Source organism: Vidua macroura, chromosome 2 (genome assembly GCF_024509145.1).
Source record: "Vidua macroura isolate BioBank_ID:100142 chromosome 2, ASM2450914v1, whole genome shotgun sequence".
Lineage (NCBI taxonomy): Eukaryota > Metazoa > Chordata > Aves > Passeriformes > Viduidae > Vidua > Vidua macroura.
The window spans coordinates 94,744,882-94,767,606 of NC_071572.1; the positions used below are offsets into that span (position 1 = coordinate 94,744,882).

The 22,725-nt window shown below is 40.7% G+C and overlaps 1 protein-coding gene across 2 annotated transcripts in view; it reads right to left on the reverse strand.

The window, feature by feature from the left end:
- STARD13 (StAR related lipid transfer domain containing 13) overlaps positions 1-22,725 on the reverse strand; it is a 288,367-nt gene that overhangs the window by 130,478 nt on the left and 135,164 nt on the right. Inside the window, exon 1 of one of the 2 annotated variants that reach the window (XM_053969882.1) lies at positions 11,793-11,916. The exons of the other annotated variant lie outside the window; for it this stretch is intronic. Within the exon in view, the coding sequence (XP_053825857.1) occupies positions 11,793-11,916 (124 nt within the window). Of the gene's footprint in view, positions 1-11,792; positions 11,917-22,725 lie in introns of those variants that run through there. 2 annotated transcript variants of the gene reach the window in all.

Below are 22,725 nucleotides of genomic sequence, written 5' to 3' on the forward strand. Positions count from 1 at the left end.
TACCAGCAGCTCTGGCTAACTGGTCAGGTTCAGTTGATTGGAGTTTATCCAATGTGACAGCCATGTAACAGAATGGTCAGAAGGAGGATCCAGGGAACTACAGGCCTGTCAGCCTGACCTCAGTGTCAGAGAAGGTCATGCAGCAGACCATCTTGAGTGCTGTCATGTGGCATGTGCAGGATAACCAGGGGATCAGGCCCAGCCAGAATGGGTTTATAAAAGGCAGGTTCTGCTTGACCAGCCTGATCTCCTTCTGTAACAAGGTGACCCACTTAGCAGATGAGGGAAAGGCCATGGATGCTGTCTACCTGGACTTTAGTAAAGCCTTTCAAACCTTTTCCCACAAGATTCTTCTGGAGACACTGCTTATGGCTTGGACAAGTGCACTCTTTGCTGGATAAAAAACTGGTTGGATGTCTGGCCCCAGAGAGTGGTGGAGAATGGAGTTACATCCAGCTGGTGGCTGGTCACCAGTGGTCTTCTCCAGGGCTTAGTACTGGGGACAATTCTTAATATCTCTATTGACAACGTGGACAAGGGGATTGAGTGCACCCTCAGTCAGTTTGCAGGTGAGGCCAAGCTTGGCAGGAGTGTTGATCTTTGGGAGGGCAGGAAGGCTCTGCAGAGGGATCTGGACAGAATGGGTAGAAGGGCTGAGGCCAGTTGTATGAGGTTCAACAAGGAGAAGTGCAGTGTCCTGCACTTGGGTCGCAACAACCTCATGCAGTACTACAGGCTGGGGCAGAGTGGCTGGGAAGCTGCTCAGTGGAAAAGAACCTGGGGGATGCTGGTCAACAGCAGCTGGACATGATCCAGAATGTGCCCAGGTGGCCAAGAAGGCTACTGTCAGCATTGACAGAAGGCCTGTATCAGCAATAGTGTGGCCAGCAGGACCAGGGCAGTGATTGTGCCCCTGTACTCAGAACTGGTGAAGCCACATCTCAGATCCTGTATCCAGTTCTGGGCCCCTCACTACAAAAAGGACATTGAGGGGCTGGAGTGTGTCCAGGGAAGGGAAACAGAGCTGGGGAAGGGTCTGGAGTGCAAGACTGATGAGGAGCAACTGAGGGAGCTGGGGGTGCTCAGCCTGGAGAAAAGGAGGCTCAGGGGAGATCTTACCACTCTTTACAACTACCTGAGAGTGTAGTAAGACGGGGATTGGACTCTTCTTCCAAGTGATAGAACAAGAGGGAGCAGCCTCAAAATGCACTAGGGGAGCTTTAGATTGGATATTAGGAAAAATTTCTTCACTAACAGGGTTGTTAGGCATGGGGCTGCCCAGAGAAGTAGTGGAGTCACCATCCCTGGAGATATTAAAAAGATGTGTTGATGATGCACAGAGTGACGTAGTTTAGCAGTGGACTTGGCAGTGCTGGATTAATGCTTGGACTTGGTGATCTTAAAGGTCTTTCCTAGTCTAAATGATTCTATGGCTTTATTTATAATTTAAAACATTTTTTTGAACCAAGGCAATCCTTTGGGAGTGTTTTTAAACACTACTTCCTAAATTTCAAATGAGTACCATATGCATAATGAAATTACAATATTTTAATGTTACTCTTCAGTTTTGTGCCTTGAGATAGATGGTTACATATTTGTTTCTGAAGTAACATTTGCAAGTTGGGATTGTAGCAAAATATTTGCTAAAAAAGAGTGTGAATAGTTCACAGACTTGTCAGAATCCATCTGCTTGTGTCTATTAATGGGTACATTCCCAGCTGTGGTGTTTCTAATGTAATAAATAAAAAGTTTCTTTCTTACTATAAATCCAATGGCTGAAATCTCCTTGTAAAATTGATTTATTTCAACAAAAATCTGTACTTATGTTAAAGACACCTCTTAAAATGAGCATGACCATGAGATGGCATTTGCATATCATTTCAACAGTCATCTGACACATAAATGACTCAGTCTTAAATAATTTACTACAGCATTTTTCTGGTTAAGCCGTGAAAGCACATGCCATTCAGATCAGGATGAGGGGGACGGGGATGGGAAAACACAGGTGTATTTAGCAGAGGGATCGGAGGCACATCCAAAATAATCTAAAGGTTGGGACAAATGCTGAGTCCTCACTCCTTCATGCAGTGAATCCAACACAAATTTACCAGGTGTGCAACACACTTTAGAGAAGTCCAAGCTATGAACCAATGCAGGAGGTCCCTAAATCTTTAGGAACCCTTTTATGCAATGCTATGTGTATTTTTTTTTTTTTTTTTTTTTGTATTTTGACTGAGAGAAGTTACATTTCTAACTTTGGTTTTGACTTATGTCTTTCACCATTCTCTTAAGCTATCCTTATGCAGCTACCTTACCCTTATCCTATGCAGATACCCTACACTTCTTCATAAATTGCAGCAACAGAAGACTGTATACAATGACATTTCAAACTAATTTTTGCTCAAATTCAGACAGATCTACACATGATCTAAGGTACATTTAAACTATGCTACTGTTCTGAGGCAATATCCCTTTAAATTCTTTCTATAACAAAATCAATACACCTCTTTTGTGTCTGTTTTTTAAAGAGCTTCTGAATTAAATGACCTGTGAAGGTTCAGTGCTCTTCTGCATCATCATGGCCTAGAAAACCAGTCCTCCCCAGAAAACACTCCCTGGTTTACTGAAGCACCAGTGCCGTTCATTTAGCTCAGGCAACAGAAGAAATTAATTATCCCCACATTATTTTACATCTGTGACAAGTAAAATTTGTGAAGTATTTATAAAATTAAGCAAGCTATTTTGAAGTTAATGAAGTTATCTTGCTGCTAAAGAAATACCTATGGTTGAAAGCACTTTTTGCTAAGTATAAATTTTAAGCCATAGTGTTTTGAAATATATTATGAATCAAATTCTTACAACTTAAAGAAAAATAACATTTATAAGTTCCAGTGCTTCCTCTTCCACTGTACTACAGCATGTTGCTGGATCTGTAAAAAAGGTTTTATAGAAAATCTTTTCTATATACTTACTGTTCAACAGCAACAAAGAAAAAAATCAGTATCTCTATGAAATGGTCTGTTGAAATGCAATTCTCTCTGGTGATTATGTACAGCAGAGTATGTTTTGATCACCATGCTAGCTGAAAACAACTTGTTCTTTAATTCTCATAAATTTTATTCTACTTCTACATTGCAAGGGGTCCTGCTGCAAAAGCTTAGGAAATAAGGCTCCTGGGTGGCATTCTATCCTGGAGGACAGAGGATGCCTTGAATATTGCACTGCCTTAATAAAGCCAGCTGTTGTGTCTGATACTGAGTGACGCACGATGGGTACGCACACTAATTGACATTACTGTATGTAAATTACTGCCCTCTACTGGAATGACAGGCAGAGTGTTTCATGTGAAATGGATGGTTTGTAAAGTAATTAAATTGATTGTTGAAGCCTGGTGTTTCATGGAACCAAGTGCCATGGATTCCAGGTGTTCCCGATCCCTTCTTGGAGCATAGCTGTTCAATGCACACATATCTGTGTGCATTCAGCCTTTGCTTATTTGCAGTACAAGGTGTACCAGGTTGGTCTGACTGTCAAAATATTTTCCTTTTTTAACTGTAAACAGGATGTGCAAAGGAACTACAGAAATGCATTCCTCTTGTGAATGCTCTAATGTCAGTCAAGGAACCCTCTACACTGTCATATTTTTAAGCCTGTAATAATCAAAGGAAAATATCACAAATTATTAATTAATTAAAAATAATATTCCCAAACCCAAATTTTCAAGAATCACAAGACAGGCATCACTTCTTTAAAATTGTGAGGTTAGCTTGAAACTGACATTTTACAAAATGAATTTTTTTCTTGACTTTTCAGATTCTGAAGATCACATTTTCTGTTTCAATTTGCTATGTAAATGTGCTTAAGTAGAAGTAAAAGCTGGTTTTCTCAATTAATTGTTACTCAAGGAGATGATTTTTAAAGGACTTATGATATACAGCAGCACAAGATTTGGCCATGGTATGACAGAAAAACCAAAGAAATAAGGAAGAGCAAGACAGAACATCTCTCTCTCAAGAAATCCAAGAAGTACAAAATATAACAGGACAAATGTGAGTCAAAGCACTGCTGTGAAACAAGGCCAATGCCTGGCAAGTATTGTACAAAATCAAATTGTTAAGTCATCTGAGTTCTCAGAATCCTAGAAATATGACAATATCAGACATTTTGAAGGGTTTTTTCATTAAAGCAAAAAGACAAAATTCAGAATTGGGACTTCATGATTCCTGGAACTAAACGCCACATCCTACTGTAGCTGGGAAAGCAGAAGAATGGGAGTCCAGTCTCCAGTGCCTTCCTGAGTCCAGAAATTTCACATTTCGGAATTTGCTGGCCAGCCACCAACAGACTATTGATATTCACTAAGCAGCTGAAAGTTTATTGTGGATATAAATGTTCCATATAAATGTTCTGGCATAGTTATTATTATAAATAAAGTCACTTGCATGGGGAAATGGAAGCAGCCTATAGGATTACAGTCATGTGAAAAAATATAAAAATACCTAGTAGGAAATAACTGAGAAGATACATTATTTAATATCCCATGACTGATATAAAGAAGCAATCTTGGAATGGAAAAGCATCATCACTGTTTAATGTCAGACAAATGCATTAAGTATTTTTATCAGTCTACATAAGCTTCTATATATCTTAGAAAAATATGAGCACCAAAAAATGCATCTGTCTAAATGTACAGGAACTTAAACAGTATTGTGTTATATTTACTGCTTCTGTAAAAATAGTACTATGAATTGTTTCCAGTATTTGGTCTGCAAACATCAGGATAAGTACAATGTTTACAGGAATATTCCATAAAGTTGCAGTGTAGAGAACTGACAAGGTATCAGCCTTCTTCTTGTCACATAGAAGCATCTGCAGGTGGAATGAGTTGAGGCCATGTATATGCAGAGAAAAAGGGAGAAATATTTGTTTACTAGAACTGAAAGAACATTTTGAATGCTCAAGAAACCACAGAAAACCAGTAGAAAAAAAAAAAAAAAACAAACCCAAAAAACCAAAACCAAATCAAAACCCAAACCGAACAAACTCAAACTGAACAAAAAACTGTACTACAAAAAGGACTGACATCATAACTCTCTAGGAAAAAAAAGTGTATTTTCTAAAGATTAATGTGTCACTGAAATCTGTGAACAGACAAGCTCCAGGAAGAGGGAGATCTGTCAAGAACATTTTTTAAAGCTATCAAATAGAAACTGACTGATTCAAATGGTATCCAGTTCTATTGCCAGCACTGATTGCCCATTTTATCAGCTGAGATTTGTATCTCTTACTGTCAGGAAATTAAGTAATCAAAATTGAATTTCTTTTAGGAAAGTAATCCCTGATACAACTCTCTCTGATGGAAGCAGTACCCATTCAAATACAAAATCTATGTATTAAATGTAAAACCAGAAGATGAATGCTGTTGCCACCCTAGGAACCTCTCCATGATCACTCCAAACCTTACATGACAAATTGCAGCAGAGCCATAGGAATGAGTATGAGAAAAATACATCTTTCTCTGGATTTTGAGACAGTGGGGAGTCCTCCATCACCCCCCCTTCACAGTCTCATGCTGATACAGAAATACTTGGCAGGTCAAGCATATTGGTATTTTTGTAATTGTACTTCTGGAATTAACTTCTTGTTGCTGAGGGTCATGAGAGCCTGGCAGCAGCAGAACTAACAATGGTGGTATTTTGCCACCACTGCCCCCTTCCAGATTCAAACCACTGGCCTTCAAGTAGTGCCTGGAGAAGGAGAAGGAACTTACAGGATACTGACATAATCTATAAAACATAGGTGCAAAGAAAAGCCTCTTCATAGTTTAATTAAACTAATCTAAAAGTCCTCCTCACATTAATAGAGAATGTACGGTACAATTAATTTAATTTATGAGATCAATGACTACTTTTTTGGCTACTACATTTTCTTTAGGACTGAGAGCAGAAAATTTCCTGGCATGCCTGGCCAAATGAATCACTCATAAGTCACTTTCTTTCTTCCCTAAAGCACTCCATCATGAATAAAGAATGTCTTTCATAACTTTTCTCCTTGACAAAGGACAGTCTTTTCCCATTGATGGGGCTGGGTCAGGGAGGAATTTACACATATACATCTTATCAACATACACGAGAATCAGTATCTTGTACTCTCCAGTGCACTGGTGGGGACACAGACTGCAACATCTCTACTTTGCTTTCTAAAAATGTTATGTGCATGATTTTAAAATAGAACATAAAAGTATGCCCACCAAATACCACATTTTTCACAGATGCATCTCCCACATCTTAATGAAATTATTTTACAAAAAAAATTCCACTAATTTCATGAATGGCTTTAGAGTAGATTAATCTGCTATATTTGCACAAAGGTCTTAATTGAGAATAAATTTCAGTAATGTAATAATACCAAGATGCAGCAGACTCAATGCTGGTCCCATACTGGGACACCTGCTTTTGCTCAGGGGTTCTCAGATGACCTGGGAGCCTGGGACATGCATTTTCTTTGGGGTTTCCAGTGACTTCACCCCAAAATAAACTTCAGCTTTGCAGAGTAAAAACTTCAAAAATGAGTTCTTGAAAATGTTTTTCTTTAAATGAAAACTGAAAACTATGAGAAAGCTATAATTTGATGGCTCTTTAATTCAGAAGCTGCAGAAGCATAGCTGCTCTTGTCTCCATACTGGTATGACAGAAAACTGTGCTAAAATTCACACAGTTCTGGTTGTGACCACTAGTTTTTTAAAAACCCACTTTTCATTTCTGTATTCCCCAAGATCAACAGATCAGCAGGTGCCAAGGAGCACCATGCTGTCTGAGGTGCAATTACAAACTTAGGCTTATTCATTTGCACCCTGTAAAACCACAATAACCCACAAACCAACCACAAATTACTTTTGAGATGAGCAGGTGTATTGCCTTGTCATCTTTGCCACATGCTGAATGTGACAGCTACTTTCTGCTGGACAAATTATTCTCCATTTTCTACCTACATCAGATAATGTTCAGTTTCATCTCTGATATAAATGCATTTCAGTCACATTTGAAGAGACACTTGCAGCTGCTAATCAGTTTACAAGGTGATCCTGAACAGTTAAGGACACCTAAGAGTAGGACTTCTAAAGCTTTACATTTAGAGGTCTTAATTTTGGCTTCTTTAGACTTCTTCGAGATTTTCTTTTACTCACAAGCCTGCCTCATTCCTGTTTCAGTTTTGGAGCTTCAGGTAATCAATTTCTAAGAAAATATTAGTCCATGGTATGTTGTCCCACCTCACATTTTCATTCTACTTGATTTGAGACATTAAGTGCTTCATCCTTTGGAACAAAGCCCTGCAACCTCACAACGGAAGTTCAAGAGTCAGTTTATCACTAGTGCCTGAAAAATCTGTCCAAAATTGGACAAGTTAAAACAGTTTGAAATATCAGTCTGAGCAAACCACTGGAGGTGCGGTGGAAAACTTGATCCCAAATTCCTTTTACCCAAAGCATGGCCAAGCCAAAAAAAAGAGTGGGAGCGTCTGAAATTGGTCCCCCAAACCACCCCAGGCAGTTGCTTCTGGAGAGCTCTGTAGTTGAGTATGAACTGGGACAGTGCTCAAGGGTGCCCTGTCTGGTAGGGCTGTCGCAGCAGGCAGTAGAGAGGATGCCAATGGATAGATAAGAGAAATTTTGTACCAGAAGAGCTAGAGGAGATCAAGTATGGATTTAATCTCTTAGAGAACACAGAACATACAAAGGACTGTGAAGCTCAGGTGAGAAGAGATTTGTCAAAAAGACTGAGGGTGTATCTATGCCACAGACACAGTGGAGGCAGCCTTACAGAGCAGAAATCCTGATAGCAATATGTTTAGATCACTAAATAACAGCTAAAAGCTAAACTTCAGAAACTAGAGGCAAAGCTTTCTCTTGCCAGAAGAATGCTAGGGTCACAAAATTAATTTTGCAAACTTTAGTAAGTCTCAGAATTGAAGTCACCTGCTAAATTCTAACTCAGGCCTCTTTCCACTAGGTAGTAAGACAAAGTTTCATCTTCATCTGCACATGCCGTTTCCAAGGATCCCATCTGATGATGGGGTATGGTCATGTATCAGCCCTGCTGAAGCTCTTGCAAGTGGGAGACAGAAAAACCCCCAGGTTTCTGAGACTATGACAAGCAAATGTTGCCCCTGTGGCAGAGCACCTTCCATTTTTCTCTGTTTTACACCAAGTCACTTGAAACACAATCTGACCAGACCACCAGAAACTGCAAGTTATTAATTCCGTGGGTGCAGTGCAGTTAGACCCCAAATGCTGATTTGCTCAAAATGTTGTGCAACAGCAGCAACTGAGAGTCATAATTTGAATACTAAAGTAGATAATTCAAGTTCTAACTCTCAAGAGCTGATATTCCTGGGGTTTAGCCTCACTTTCCCTTCTGCTTCTATCTGTAAAATGGGAACAATGTAACCTTGCAGCTTCTAGGAACAACTGAAACATTAATGGTATGACATATGCAAGCACCAGGCTTACGAAGACCTGAGGGAATTTGTAATTCTGTGCTTAGTCCAGTATTTCAGAAAGCTGCAGTACAGAAGGCTCTAAATTAAGAGATTCAGCAACAGGGATCATCACTTTCTGTAGAAAATGAGGCTGAAAAATTCTGAGCAACAAAAAGGGTGAGGTGATGATGTCAGTCATGACAATCCTACCCTACGAGGGGGACTGTGCAATACAGCAACAGGGGTCCTTACCTCTGGTGTTTCCTGACTTAAAAGTACTGAATTTGAACACTAAATTTTATTTTTATTTCATTTTAGTGTATAGTAACTGAAAGAATGCCAGATAGAAGATGGCACTTTCCCCTTACATACAAGGAATGTAAGAACTACAATTTCTTGTGTTTTACTGTAACAGGTGATCATGATTTGAGCAGGGATCTCAGAATTATCTTAGGTGATCACTATTGGAGGATCTGTTAAACACCTAAGTCAAATTCCTTAAACAATGGTTTTCAGTTACGGCAAAGCGGTTCAGGAATACATTAAACCAAAAGTATTTTATATAACTTTTCAGGCGAATACGTCCCCACAGGGAGTTAAAATTCTGGTACATTTCCCATTCAGTTTGTGAATTCCCAATTAAATCATAAGCATAGTGGAAACAGTGTAAAATACCTCAGCAAAAATTACAAAAAGCACAAAAAACCCCTAAGGGTGCAATTTTTGGCACTGTAGAGGGTACACCCATTGTTTGAAAAACAAATCCCAGTCAGTGAATCAGAAAAATTGACTAAGAGCTGCTGGGCAGCCTGGATCTGTCCTGAATAAGACACAGTACGGAGCAGCCCTGTCCAGGAGCATGCTAGCAGCCAGGCTGCTGCTCATCACCTCTGCTGTAAAGGGTGAGGGAGGGAAGGAAGGAGCACACTGTAGCAGTCTTTTTATGCACAACCTACTTTCCACAGCAACCCAGTCATGCTCTCTGCCTCTTTGGGAGCAGCTGAGTCCAAGTTCAGCTCTCTCCTTGCTCTAGCCAGGATTCAGCTCCTTTCTCCAGCTGACATCCCTGCTGCCCAATAGTGTCCTGACGTCTGCTCCAGCCTGGACGTCAGGTCAGAAACTCTTCCCAAGGAGCACTGGGGAAAGCTCTGAGTAACCTGCTCTGCTCCCAGTGCTGATCCTGCTATGAGCTGGAGACTATACCAGAGAGTTCCCAATACCTCATCCAACCTTAACAATTATATAATTTTTATGAATTACAAAAATGTGCTTGCTTTCTTTATAGGTCTCTCTTGGGCAACTGGTGTCCTGATCCTTAACACATAGATAAAAGACTAAAGCAAACCAAAACAGTAACTATGTAAATGTCTGCAAAGCTGTCATCATGATGAGGTTTTAATCACAAGTTTTTATTTGGCTTGATAGTTGCAATATGACAGCACACTAATGATTAAAACTGCATTTCGCTTTGAGCATTGCTCTTGAACATTAGTTACCAGCTACACTGCTGGTAACTACAATGCCAACTACAGAACTGAACTACAATGACAACTTTGAGGAAAAAGACAAAACTTGTACAATTATCTACCTGGATGGGATCAGATCTATTGCAACGGAGAAGAAGCTAGGCTGTCAACCAGCAAATAGTTGACACATTTAGATCAGCTTAATTTTCCTGCCTTCTCATTAAAAAAAGCTGGAAGAAGAGGCCAATGAATATACACTGCAGCTATGCAGGTCAGCACAACAAACAAATATAAAAACAAGGACAAAAATGCCAGAGACAGAAAAGCATCAGAACAAGAGAACATATCTGGCATCAACAAATATTTGTACATGTTTCATTATGTCGTCAGATAAGTAATTTAATTAAAGGGCAAGTGCATCAGCATCTCAACAGAGTATTATGAATAGTGGCATAGACTTAAATTATGGCAGTGCATAAACCCAGGACATTAGTATTCTATCCACCTTAAATAAAAAGTTTTGACTCTGTCAATTTTAATACCCAGTTGCTTTAAGAAGTTGGCTACAGTATCATGGCAACCTGCCCAGGTTCTTTGCTCAATCAAGCAATAGTTGTCTTTGACCAAAAAAGAAAAAAAAAATAGCTAACAGTATCCTTGTTGAATGTCTGCTGGCATCTGCTATCAATAGAGGAACAAGGGAATTAAAAGTAAATTAAAACATTAAAAGTTTAGTATTTTGGTTAACCATAATATTACAAAATTAGTCGTTTTAGTAATTCATTACTGAAGCTACTCAGTTTAGATTAATTTTTCAAAAAAAAACCTACCATGCAATTTTTATCTACTACTTTAATTATATGTACATAAGAACTAATGTGCTGTAGACACAGTCTGAAAACCTGCATCATTTACCTCTGTATTATACAATACCAGCATGTCACAGTGCCCTAAGCAAGGTCACCAAACTCCTAATAATGCTGTAGGATGTGACAGAGGAATCCATCTTTCTAAATTAGACTTCATTATACATGATCCTGCTCATAAATCTTGATGTATTGTTTTCTAGCATAATAACTCTACGTTGCACTTGCATGTACCTTCTAGATCTTCTAATTCACAGAGTAGTTTACAAATAAACAGTCGATGTATGCTTATGTGCATAAAGTGACTGTGCTGCTGCAATAGCAGTGCTCTAAATGAGACCCGACTTCCTGGAGCACCTGCCCTGCTCTGTGTCCTTCTGGTCCCCACCTGGGGATGGAAAAGCTGCAGGAGGCTGGTTTTCCAGAGCAGGTAGGTGACCTGAAGCACCTGAAATGAAACAGACCATTTTTCTTTGGGAGTTGTGATACTTCTCGCATACAAACCCTATGAGGAACCAACCTGGTTGGTTAGACTTAGAAAACTGATCAGAGAAGCAGGTGAGCCTGCTTCCCGGAGTCAAAGCCAACCCTCTTCATTTCAGAGACGCTCAGAAGGTGCCTCCGACACGGAGCGACAGGGAGGCTTAGCCCCGAGCCCGACTGCGGTGTGAGCATCCCCGCGCTGCCCGCCAGCACCCGGCAGGTGCTGCCTGCAGGGGCTGGGGGCTGCGACCTGCCTGCGCCCGGCTCCTGCCCGCAGCCCGACCCGCCCGGACGCTGCCGACCGCGTTGCTGCCGGGAGCTCCCCGTTCCGCCGGGCCGAAGCCGCGGGTTCTCCCCGCTCCGGCAGCGGAGATGGTGCCCCCCAGACGTGCCCCTGGAGCGGGACCCCTCCGCGCCGCTGGGGCCGGGACGTCCCCGGGGGCGTCCCCTCGGGCGGCCGCGGGCAGGTAGCGGCGGCCGCGGCGCGGCGGGGACTGACCTGCGAGCCGCCGCTCCCGGACATTCCTCCACAGCAAGTCCCAGGCTTTGGCGGTGGAGTCCCGCAGCTGCTCGCTCAGCGACCTCCGGAGCTGCGCCTTGGCCGGGCGGCGCTGGCTGCTCATCCTCGGCGGCTCCGCATGCCGCCCCGGGCAGCCCCGCTCAGCGCCCGCGGCCGCTCTCCTCGCCGGGGACGGGCGCCGGCGGCCACATGGGGCCGCGGGGCAGCCCCGCCGCGCCGCAGCCGCGTCACCGCCGCCCCGGGCGAGCGGCCCTTCCTTCACCTGAGCGCCGCCCGCCCCGGCCCCCGGGGCAGCGCTCCCGCCGCCAGCCTTCCCTCCCTTCCTCAGCACCCCGTCCCGCGCCCGCCGCTCTCCGCCCTCCTTCCCTCCCCCGCGGCCCCCGCGGGGCGGGGAAGGTGCTGCGGGCTCCGGCCCGGCTCCTGCCCTGACCCTGCGCCCCTCGGGCTCAGGCACCACCGACGGCCCGGGACCCCGCGCCTAAATTCCGTGACCCCGCTTGTGCCCGTGGCCCTTATTTGGGAACTGTCCGGCCAAGCCCCCGCGGCTGCCCTGCTGTCAGCTCCCGCTGCCGCCTCTGCGCTCCCTGGACAGCGACCGGGAGCCGCCCGCCGCCACCCCAGCCCCAGCGCTGCGAACGGCCAGCGTCCGCTTCTCCGGGGAGAGGTCATCCGCCACGGGGTGACAGAAAACCTGGCTGGCAACGGGCTGCCTTTTTCCCGGGAGGCTGTAATAGGTGCTTCGCCCATGCTTCAACTTTTGCAGGAAGAAAATTCGGTTGTTTTTTTTTTTTTCTCAGAGGCCTAGGTTCATCAACTCTCCACCTAAGATCAAGCCATAGTCCTTGCAACACAGCCTCTCCTGTTTCTTTCCCACTTTCTCTGCTTTCCACCCACTTACTCCCCACCTCCTTCCCCCTGCATGACTTCTTCTTTTACAAGCTCTTGCGCTTTTGAAAAAGTTTCAAAATTAAAGCCTGGCAGACACTTTTTGCACACTTTACAGACTAAAATGAATCCTGATTTATTCAGCCGTAGGGTAGCCAGAAAGTAATAGCAGGGCCCTTATCCCATTTAGGAAAGCCATTTTGTGTCTCTGCTTGTTCTGTGCTCTGGGAAATATTTTTTAACAGTGTCCCATTCCCTATCCTGGATGTTCCTCCAGCAGAGAGCCTGACAGCTGAGAAGGACAACAGCGGCTTAATTAAATTTAGTTACAATCACTTACTTACTGCTTGCTCTTTTGGCAGAGTATTTGTGATGTGCAAAGCAGAGGCTGATGTTCCTGCAAGTGAGTGCCCTACTCTGAAAGGGCTGCATGCCCAGGTAAAGCAGCCATGTTAAACATTATCGATATCCCCATCTTGTTTAGATTTAAACTGTAACTGCAATGTCAGAAGCTAAAAGCAAACAGACAGATGTATTCCATCTTACCACTGTTTTAACAATGTCTTCTGCTTACTTTGTGGTGTGAATTTGTTTTCCTTTGTCCCTGTTCTTGAAAGGTTTATCTAAAAAGGTTCGTCTTAAACTACTCTACTTTAGCTGATACAGTGGAGACGATGTGCTTGTCCAGAACTAGTGCAGATGTTGTATGTCACTCCTCTGCCTGCAATTCCAGTGTCCTTCAAATGACTGGACAAACACTTTTTGAGAAAAGGGATGCCTTCCAGGGATGGATGCATTCAAGATCTGGAAGGGAGACAGCATAATTATGTAAATACTCCCACATCCCATGACCCAGAGCAAACACCTGCTGATGTTAATGGGAGAAGAGAGGATTATGGTTCCTACAATCAGCTCCTCTGCCCAGTAAATCTGCCTCTGACCTCTGCCTCTCTTTATTTAATCTCTCACCAACACAGCCATTACCACTACATAAGACCTACTATGCCTGTTTACTGCCACAGGCTTTTATCAGTTATGAACCAGGCAGAGATGAGAAATTAATTCCTGATACCATACGCAGCTGCCCTATAAAGATGAGCCATGACACACAGTATAAAGGTGAAATAATAAACTCAGTTTTGAAGGTTTTGTATCATACTGCTGTGTCACCACCCACAAACACCAGCCCACATCAGCCAGTACTGCAACCTTCAGCAGCACTCTTCTGGCAGCCACACTTGGATGCACCAACTTAGCGTGCCCTGCCTGTCTGGAAGATAGATATCCCTTTCTTCAGCTGCTGTCTGCGATGGCCAGAATGTAGCAATAGAACAAAAGATATTATCTTCCCTTCTGTAGCATTTTTGAATGTAGCAATAGAACAAAAGATATTATCTTCCCTTCTGTAGCATTTTTGAAGATCTTGCTTTATCAAAAATATCCCTAGACTTCCAGGTTTACTGAAAGCAGCTAATTAGTAACTAGATAGTAGCAACTGCTAATCCCATGTTATCTCACCACAAGTTACTAAGATAAACTGCAGTGATATGGCTGTATTTCATAATCAGCAACAGAACTGAACTGGCAAGCCTAGACCAAACTCTGTGGCAGGCACTGACAAAAATCTTACTAATTTCAGGTACTTTACTGTGGAAAACTAAATCCAGAGGCAAGATCAGATATTGTAGTTTTCTCCCCAAAGAAAACAGTGCTACTGAGTAATGAGAACACATCTCATGCAGCAACTGGCCTATTCCTATTTTATGCTTTTAATCATAGTTAGGTGCTCAGAAGTCTAATTACCATCACGAATATTTTTGATGTATTACACCTCATAGTAGCAGTTACAGTAAGAGCTACTCTGCACAATTTGCTTGAAGGAGGGTACGTGTTAGGAATCATTCATAGGTCAAAGATGCTTCATTTCCTTTTAGAATGTTAGAAAACCTGACAAGATGGTAAAATTCTGGTCTCTCACACATTTTGTATATGTTGGTTAAGCTGATCAGTACTCGTGTTTCCTGCTTGAAACATTCTGACATCCAGCATAAGATGGCTAACATTTCTGGGGGAAAGAAAAGGAAAGCACATTTTCCACAGAATATGCAGTTTTTCTGCTTGATACTAGTCTTGCCAAAATGGTTCTTTTCAGAATAATTGCAATGAAACCACTGTATATGATGAAGAGAAAGGAGGATGTTCCCAGCTGCCTTAAAAGTAGCTGAACTATTATATTTGTCTTTGCTCATTGATAACACAATATTGGCAGGAATAAAAGTACTGTCTTTAAATCTTGCAGGCATGTAAAATGTTGGGGAAAAGTCTATACTAGTTATACCCATACTCTGGTGCCATTGTGGCACACAAGTCTGATACACTAATGATATATTTAGCAATTTATAATTTCTTCCAATCACCATGGTAATTAAACGCCAAGTTAATTGACACTGCGTAGTATTCTGGCCTCTAATTAGCAGTGTGCTTTTAATTTGTTACAGATTCCATTATGAAGCCTGATGTAGTCCTAGTAAAGTAACTGTACAAACTCCAATGCACCTGGTAAGAAGAGAATCTGACCAAAGGAAAGAGAAACATGACTACACATTGGTTTGCTATTTGTAAACTACTGAAAGACTATGATAAAAGTACAATTTCTTTCCTTTCCATCCTCTTGTCTTTAATTATCATGAGTCAGGATTTTTTGTTACTTTAATCTAATCGCACAATATTTGCCTACTTGTAGAAGAACAAAAGACATGTCTTGTGGAGGAAAATGTGGGAAGAGTGCATCCTTGGTTACTATCTGCTGTTTAGAGGACACAGGCTCTTACCCTAGTATCCCTTAGAAAGTAATACTAAAGCAAAAGAGGAAATAACAGGATCTACAAGATCAATGATGCAGTATGATGCTAATCAGTGCAATGCCAAATTTTATAATTAATTTCATTCTTCAGGAACTGACTGTAATGAAGCTTCTTGAAATTTACTATACTCAAAATGATGTCGCTGTGCTTTTGTACTTTCAAATAGTAGCCCAGACATCCTAGATATAAACACATCAAGTAACATTTATAACTTTGGCAGTGCTTTTTATCTCTTTGGGGATTCTAGAGCTCTGGAATTTGTTTTCTATCACAGCTTAAATGGTCTGAGTGGGATATTGTAAGTCTGGGTTACCAATGGAAGGGAAGAAAAGATTTGAGGTTTTCCATTCCTTGTTTTCCTAACAGCAGACTCCAGTGAATTTCATACTAATTCTGTGGTTGAAGTTATGTGACAAGCACCAAGGGCATATGAGTAGGTGTCCTCTTTGACATCCAAGTAAACAAATAAATATTTTGTATAGAGAAAAATAAGAATCATTGTGAATGAGGACAAAATGTTCTAGCTTGTGCCCTGGCACTCTCACCTTGTTTTTTATTTACATATACAAATTATCAATATTTTAAGGTAGCTTTAATGAGAATAAACTATAAATTAGTTTCCCTCTTTTCTGGTTTATCAAGAGATTGGTATGTATATGTTCATCCTACTTCATTTTAGCTTTCTGAAACTCTGGGAAAGGATTGCTCTACACTTTGCCAACAGCAGAGCACTGCTGGCTTTCATTAGTAGGGGCCAAATTCTTTCACTTTTGTTCACAGTGATTAATGCTGAAATAAATGGAACTTCTTGCAGTATTCACTGTGAAAAGACTCTAAGTATGCTCAGATACAGACTACAGTAACAAAGTGTCTGCTGTTTGACTGTGCTCCCTCTTCCTTGCTAGAACAGACATAGACGGCATGGGGGAAATTAATTAAATTAATTTAATTCTATTCATACAATGGTTGGTACTTTATTGTTGTTATTATTAATTACAAACTGTGTTTTCAAAGTGCTTGGAATCAAAAACTGGATGGAGCTGAAGTACAATCTTTGCCCTCAGGAGATTACAAACTAAATATAAAACAGGACACCAATGGAGAGAAGTCGTGATTGGGGTAGGAAGGGTGGAGTATGAGAGAGCAGTAGAACAGTACTGGCCAGAGTAGTAACTGCTGGTGTACTTCTGGCACACCAGAATTAGCGTCTGGAAGCACTGATGCAAAGTGAGTCAGCAAGAGAGTCTCTTGGAGGTTAATGTGGTATCTTTATATATTCAGAGGACCAACTTTCAAGAACGAGGGGCATTTTTAACAAAACCTCGCAAATGTGTATTTGAAAACATAATGAGTAGACAGCAAAAGCTGGGATCCTGTACACAACCAGGCTGTGGGAAGAAAACTTTTAATATTGAATAGATAGATGAGGCAAGGGAAGGGCCTTCAGACTTCAGTCAAGTAGCCTCTGCTTGATGCACCATCAAGGCAGGATGAGCTGCAATAAGCAGTTATAGCAGAGAACTGCCAGGGTATTTGCATTTGGGATGCAATGCAGTAGACCAGATTGTGTCTATCAAGACAGAGTAAATGAGAACAAAAGTGAAATGGTAAATGTGGGATGAATTTTTTTTCTACAACAATCAAAAATTTCACCTGGAAATCTCCTTCTGACAAAATCCATTGTTTCTTAACGAATAAAAATTAGAAAAATCATACATTTTTCTGGAAAATAGCTGTTATTTTCTTGGGTTTAACATGGCAGGATTTTCACACTCTGGCCAGCTTTAATGTGCACTTTTCTCTCCATCTTTCATTCTGCTTATATCTAGCTCTTGCAGGTTATTTTTTAATAACCCCTCTACCTCTCCAGTCGCTTGTACTAACACAGCCTAAATTGTCACAGGACATTATAAACTACAGGTGAAGGTCCTGTGTGACAGGCAGGAGGTTGCTCTGTTATATGAGAATGGTGGAGAAGGGAACAGGGAGGCAGCTGTGGTACAAATGATGAGTGGATGGATTGCCCTCTGAGTAAACAAGGCACTTCTAGGGAACAGTAAACAGCAAAGCTGATGCTTCAGCTGAAATTCTGAAGAATTGCAGCCACAAGATTCCTTGCACATTTCTCAGATAACAGACAAGGAGAATGGACAAAAACGGACAAAACAAACCAAGTGCCAATAAACTTTCACTTCCTTTCGTAAGATGCTCTGTGGACATCTTTAAAATATATTACATTGAAAATATGAAGTCTTATGCTGAGCAAAGCCAGTCTCTATAGAAATAGCCAATGCTTCAATGATTAAGCAACTGGGAAAGTGCACTACATTTTATATGTGTAGATATATTGGTTTTTTACTGGAGCTGAGCTTGAAATTTTGAAGTGATGAATACCCTTGAATAAGTGAGCAGCTATGTTGAAACACAAAATGTCTCAGCACAGAACATTACCCCTGTTCTTCTCATTTCAGCTTCTGGTGTCTGATTTTCCCCCTCTGCTTCAGTCACAAAAATACATTGTTTTAAACTACATCTTTCTTTGCTCTCAAAGTGTTCATTTCCTTAATATTTATTGTATTGGGACCTTGTCTAAACCACAATTTTTAATTTTTTTTTTAAACTTCCAACTGTTATTACCATCACAGTAGAAATAATTGGAACATTTGTGTAAAAAAGCCTTGCCTTGCAGCAGTCAATGGCAATTTAGCACACACCATAGCAGGATATTGGTTTAGAGACCTGGGAGCTTTTTCTCTTTTTTTTTATAACTTTCCTGGATTGCACAGGAAAACATGATCAATCTTGACAGCAGGTTCTAACAACAATGCAAGCAAATTGTTCCCCAAACGAATTTACTTGTAAGAGTAAGAACTTTTTTTCAGATACGCAAATACTTCTCTGCACACACACCTTTTGAGTAATCAGACTACTGACTGATGGCAGCATATTGCCAAGTATCAATATATTGCAACTTTCATCACTGGCCACACAGCAACTATTTTAACTTATTTAACAGATTTTAAATATATACATTTGATAGAATTAAAAAGCAATGGCACTCATGTTTTTGGCCAGTAAATAAAGAGTGTTGTGGCCAGTTGCAATAGGGTATAGAATTTCAGGTAGGAAGATTATAATGACCAGAATCAAAATTTGGCTGGGGCCCAAGCCAATCCCTATTAACCTAAACTGTTCTACAGGATCTTGAATCACTAAAGCTGATTTAAAATTTCTTCTTGATTCCTCAATAAAGAAGGGCTAATTGTCTGTCCACAGTATTGTCTGAGTCTCATTTGAAGTGAAGGCTGGTGACAATTCGATTGTAAGCATCATTTCCCACAGCTCCATTGGGAAGGTTTCCCAGCCGGCTCTGAGCCTGCCTAAGCCCACTCCATCACCCAGCTCTGGCATTACAGAACTCTCTGTTCCAGCAGGCTGAGTGGTACGGCCATTCCTGGGAGTATAAAGGAGCTTAAGCTTAGGAAGAATGCCTGTTTCATGACATTTAACATATATGGGTATTCCCACTGAGAAGCAGGATATTCATGCTGTGAAGAAGGGGCTGGACTAGGTGGATCTGGAGCTCTTTCTGTCCGAACATGTCCCTGTTTCTGTGTGAAGGTTTTGGTAGTGTCAGGCAGCACCTGTATTCCATTAACTCCAAAAGCATTTCAGTGTTTATAGTAACCAGGAAATGTCCATGTCTGTGTTATATTAACAAGTCAGCAGTAACAACTGCAGTTTCAGTTTTTAGAGTTATGCAGAGAAGAGTTTACTTTGAATTGCTGGGGGTTTTACTATTTTTGGGTGAAACACAAAGAGGCTTGTAGTACTGCCCTTGAAACCATTACAGAAAGCTTTGGGGAAAAAAGTTACCAAATGATGTCCAGTAATGCTTCAGTAATGGCTTCATATAATCAGGTAGGCAAAAAGCATAGCGTGAATTGCAAGTCTAAAAAATACTTGTAACTCCTTCACCTTAGTTTTGTTTGCTTGTACTCTTCCTGCCTACTGCATATAAAGGGGTTTGCATAATGGCATTGTTTCATTTGTGATTTATTATGTTAGGAACAAAACTGTGTTATATTTTTATGTGGACTATACTACATATCCTCAGAGAGGTAAGCCATAAGGTGTCACTGCATAGTAGGCAGCAGACTTCATAGGAGCAGTGATGTGGTGCTGGAGAATTACAGTCTATGAAAAAGAATTCACCTGTGAGAAATTAAAGCACAACTTTTTGTAGTCTTCCAAATAGGCTCCAATTTCTGCATGCAAGAGGCAAAAAATCTAAGTTATGCACTCATGTGCTTTTCACATAACTGAATTTTAATAGTGACATTATATTACTATTATATAAATAGTAACATCAAAGACTGTGGAAGAAAGCTAGAAAATATATTTTTCTTTTCTCTTTTGGATTGAAAACAGTATGTTGTAAAGCAACTTAATTACCAAGAAAGGTAGTAGCAGGGACTGCTCTGCAGCTGGCCAAGCATTCCAAAGGTAGAGAGAGCTTGAGGAGATGTTTCCCCATCAACTGCTGCTGTGTAGACTGATGTGACCAATTTGATGACAGGGATCACAGCCACAACTCTCTACTGAGTGTGCCACCACTTGCCTGCCAGAAAGCACCATCTTTTTTATTTATAATTATTTGAAAAGTTGATTGCAGAAAGAACAGAGCAGGCTTCAGCTCCCCTGAAACACTGTATTCAGCTGACCCAATCCCCCTCTTATTAACAGACAATTTTTGAGATTCCACCAAGACATTTCTCCTTGACTTATTTTAAGTGCCATGCAAATGAAGGAGATATGCATTCAGAACTGTTCCAGGAGGCAAGAAAAGGTTGTGACTTTGCTTGTATGTATTGCTGGTTTCAAAATTATTTTTTTCAGTATTGCAATGACTTCTAGTGAAATCAGCACCTACAGAAGATGTCGGAACACCTTTACAGTGCTGTGGGTACAGCTGTTGCTCATCTTGTTTACTTACACTACTGTCAGGCAGATTCATTCCTACACCTTTTTGTCATTTTGGGCTGACACAAATCTGTTCAGCAGTAATTACCTGAGATTGTTCTACATTTCAGGGAATATTTTTGACTCATTTACATTACAAAAACCCATGCAAATTGCTTGGAGAAGAGGTGCTAAAGGGATTATAACTCAGCAGGATCTTACCAGAGTGGTAGCTTTTGAGACAGAAGATCAGTTAATTTACCTGACAGAGAACATTTACATTAAGTAATCCTTGGTTTGATCAAAGTTATCAGATACATACTTTGAGAGTTCAGGCCTTAAAAAATATGTGACTGTCAATGCTAAAGGGAAAAAAAAAAGTGTCAGAAGTAAATATGAAAACCAAAATCTAGTCTACATCTGACTCATACTGGAATATGAGTCCAGTATGAGGTTATTCCCTATTTCTATTCTGAAATTTTGCTAAATGGTTTTGAAATGATTTAAAGTACTTCACTGCTGCCAGTCAAGTCATAAAGAAGACTGTTTCATGTGGGAAACTTTATCCTTTTTTAGGACTTAAGTAGATTTGGGTTTATCCACCTCTTTCCTGTTCTATAGCTTATCTTTTATAGCTGGGCAAGATAATAGCAAAATAGGTTGTACGTACTACTAGAAAGTAGCAATAGGCTTACTTTGCTTTGCACAAGTATAAATTACCCATTTAATGCAGAATCACTGAAACTTAGGGTCTTTTCAATAATCACCAGGGACAAGCTCCATTCCTAAAAGAAGTTCTCTAATCATTCTTAAAAAAAACCCAACAAACCAACACCACAATTTAGACTAAACACTAGTGATGGTGAAGTTATTCATTTGATGAAGTAATTGCAAAAATTGCCATATCCTTCACTGGAAAATTTCATCTAGTATGGGTACTCTCACCATGTTTCTTAAGAATACATGAACATAAAGCCCTCCACTTCTTGCTGATTTGATGATCCTCATTAATTGGGGAAAAAGGTTCCAGCACAGAGAGTGTGCTGCTGCTTCTGTATCTTGCATACATTGGATATCCCTATGACTTAAAGGTGAATAGGAATTTAGTGCCACATTTCTTCATGGGGCAAATAAAATGATTGTATCTTCCCTGCTTACCATCCTTCACTGACTTCTCTGAATGTTTCTTTTTGTAGGTAGTTTTGTAATGTTGATGATGCTGGGCATCACTGTAATATAGTTCCCTGAATTTACATGATTGCATTATAATAATATCAATGCTGGTTTTTATAGTTCTTATAAATCAGTGTTTTATTTGCTCTCACAACTAGTGCTGCAAATTGAACAGCTGTTTTCACTGAGCAGTTTTAATTAAGCTGTCCATAATGCTGCCTAGATATTTTTCTGAGCTGGTAACACTTCCTTAAGTATGCTGTATCAGTGAACACTTCAAATCATTCCTGAACATTACCTCACACTTAGGTAAATTGAAATCCCATCTTCACTGAGGTTGTCAAATCACCTTGTTTTGGTGATTTGAATTTGGTTTTCAGAAAACTTTCTAATCCTCAGGACCCTAGGAAATCTTGAATTTGCTACAGATTTTGCCATCTGTTCACTCACTTGTCAAGATAATGAAGCTTTAAATGATACATGCCCTAGTAAAATCCTTTGGGCAACCTATTATTAGCTTCTCTTTATTATGAAAACTGGCAAGTTCAATTTATGTGTCTTTGGATCTTTTATGAAGTTTATGTTCTATGACCAAATTTTCCTTCCCACACTGATTTCTCACATTTTTCATCTCTGTTTGGAATATCTCTGGAATATTAGTTTGGAAAGCCAAGATAAGTTTTATCTCTTCCTGTTTTTCTGTGCAAAAGCAGCTTCTTTTTTCTTTTTACAAACCCATACTGGATCCTACATCTGTATTCTCATTTGGGAATGTTATAGATTGCTTTGTTGTTTTCAGAAACATATGATAATTAATGTGGGAAGCAGTAATTATTTTTGTTGCCCACAATGACTTCTTTTCAACTTTAAAAATGGGTATCATTTTATCTCCCTTGGACAGCTGAACCTGATGAATATGTTCTAGCACTTCCACGTTTAGCTCCATTTCTGACAATGGAAATTTCTTTGTCTCTTATTTGCAAAAAAGACTCCAGAATGTACTCACATCCAAGCATTTAGTCTGTTAA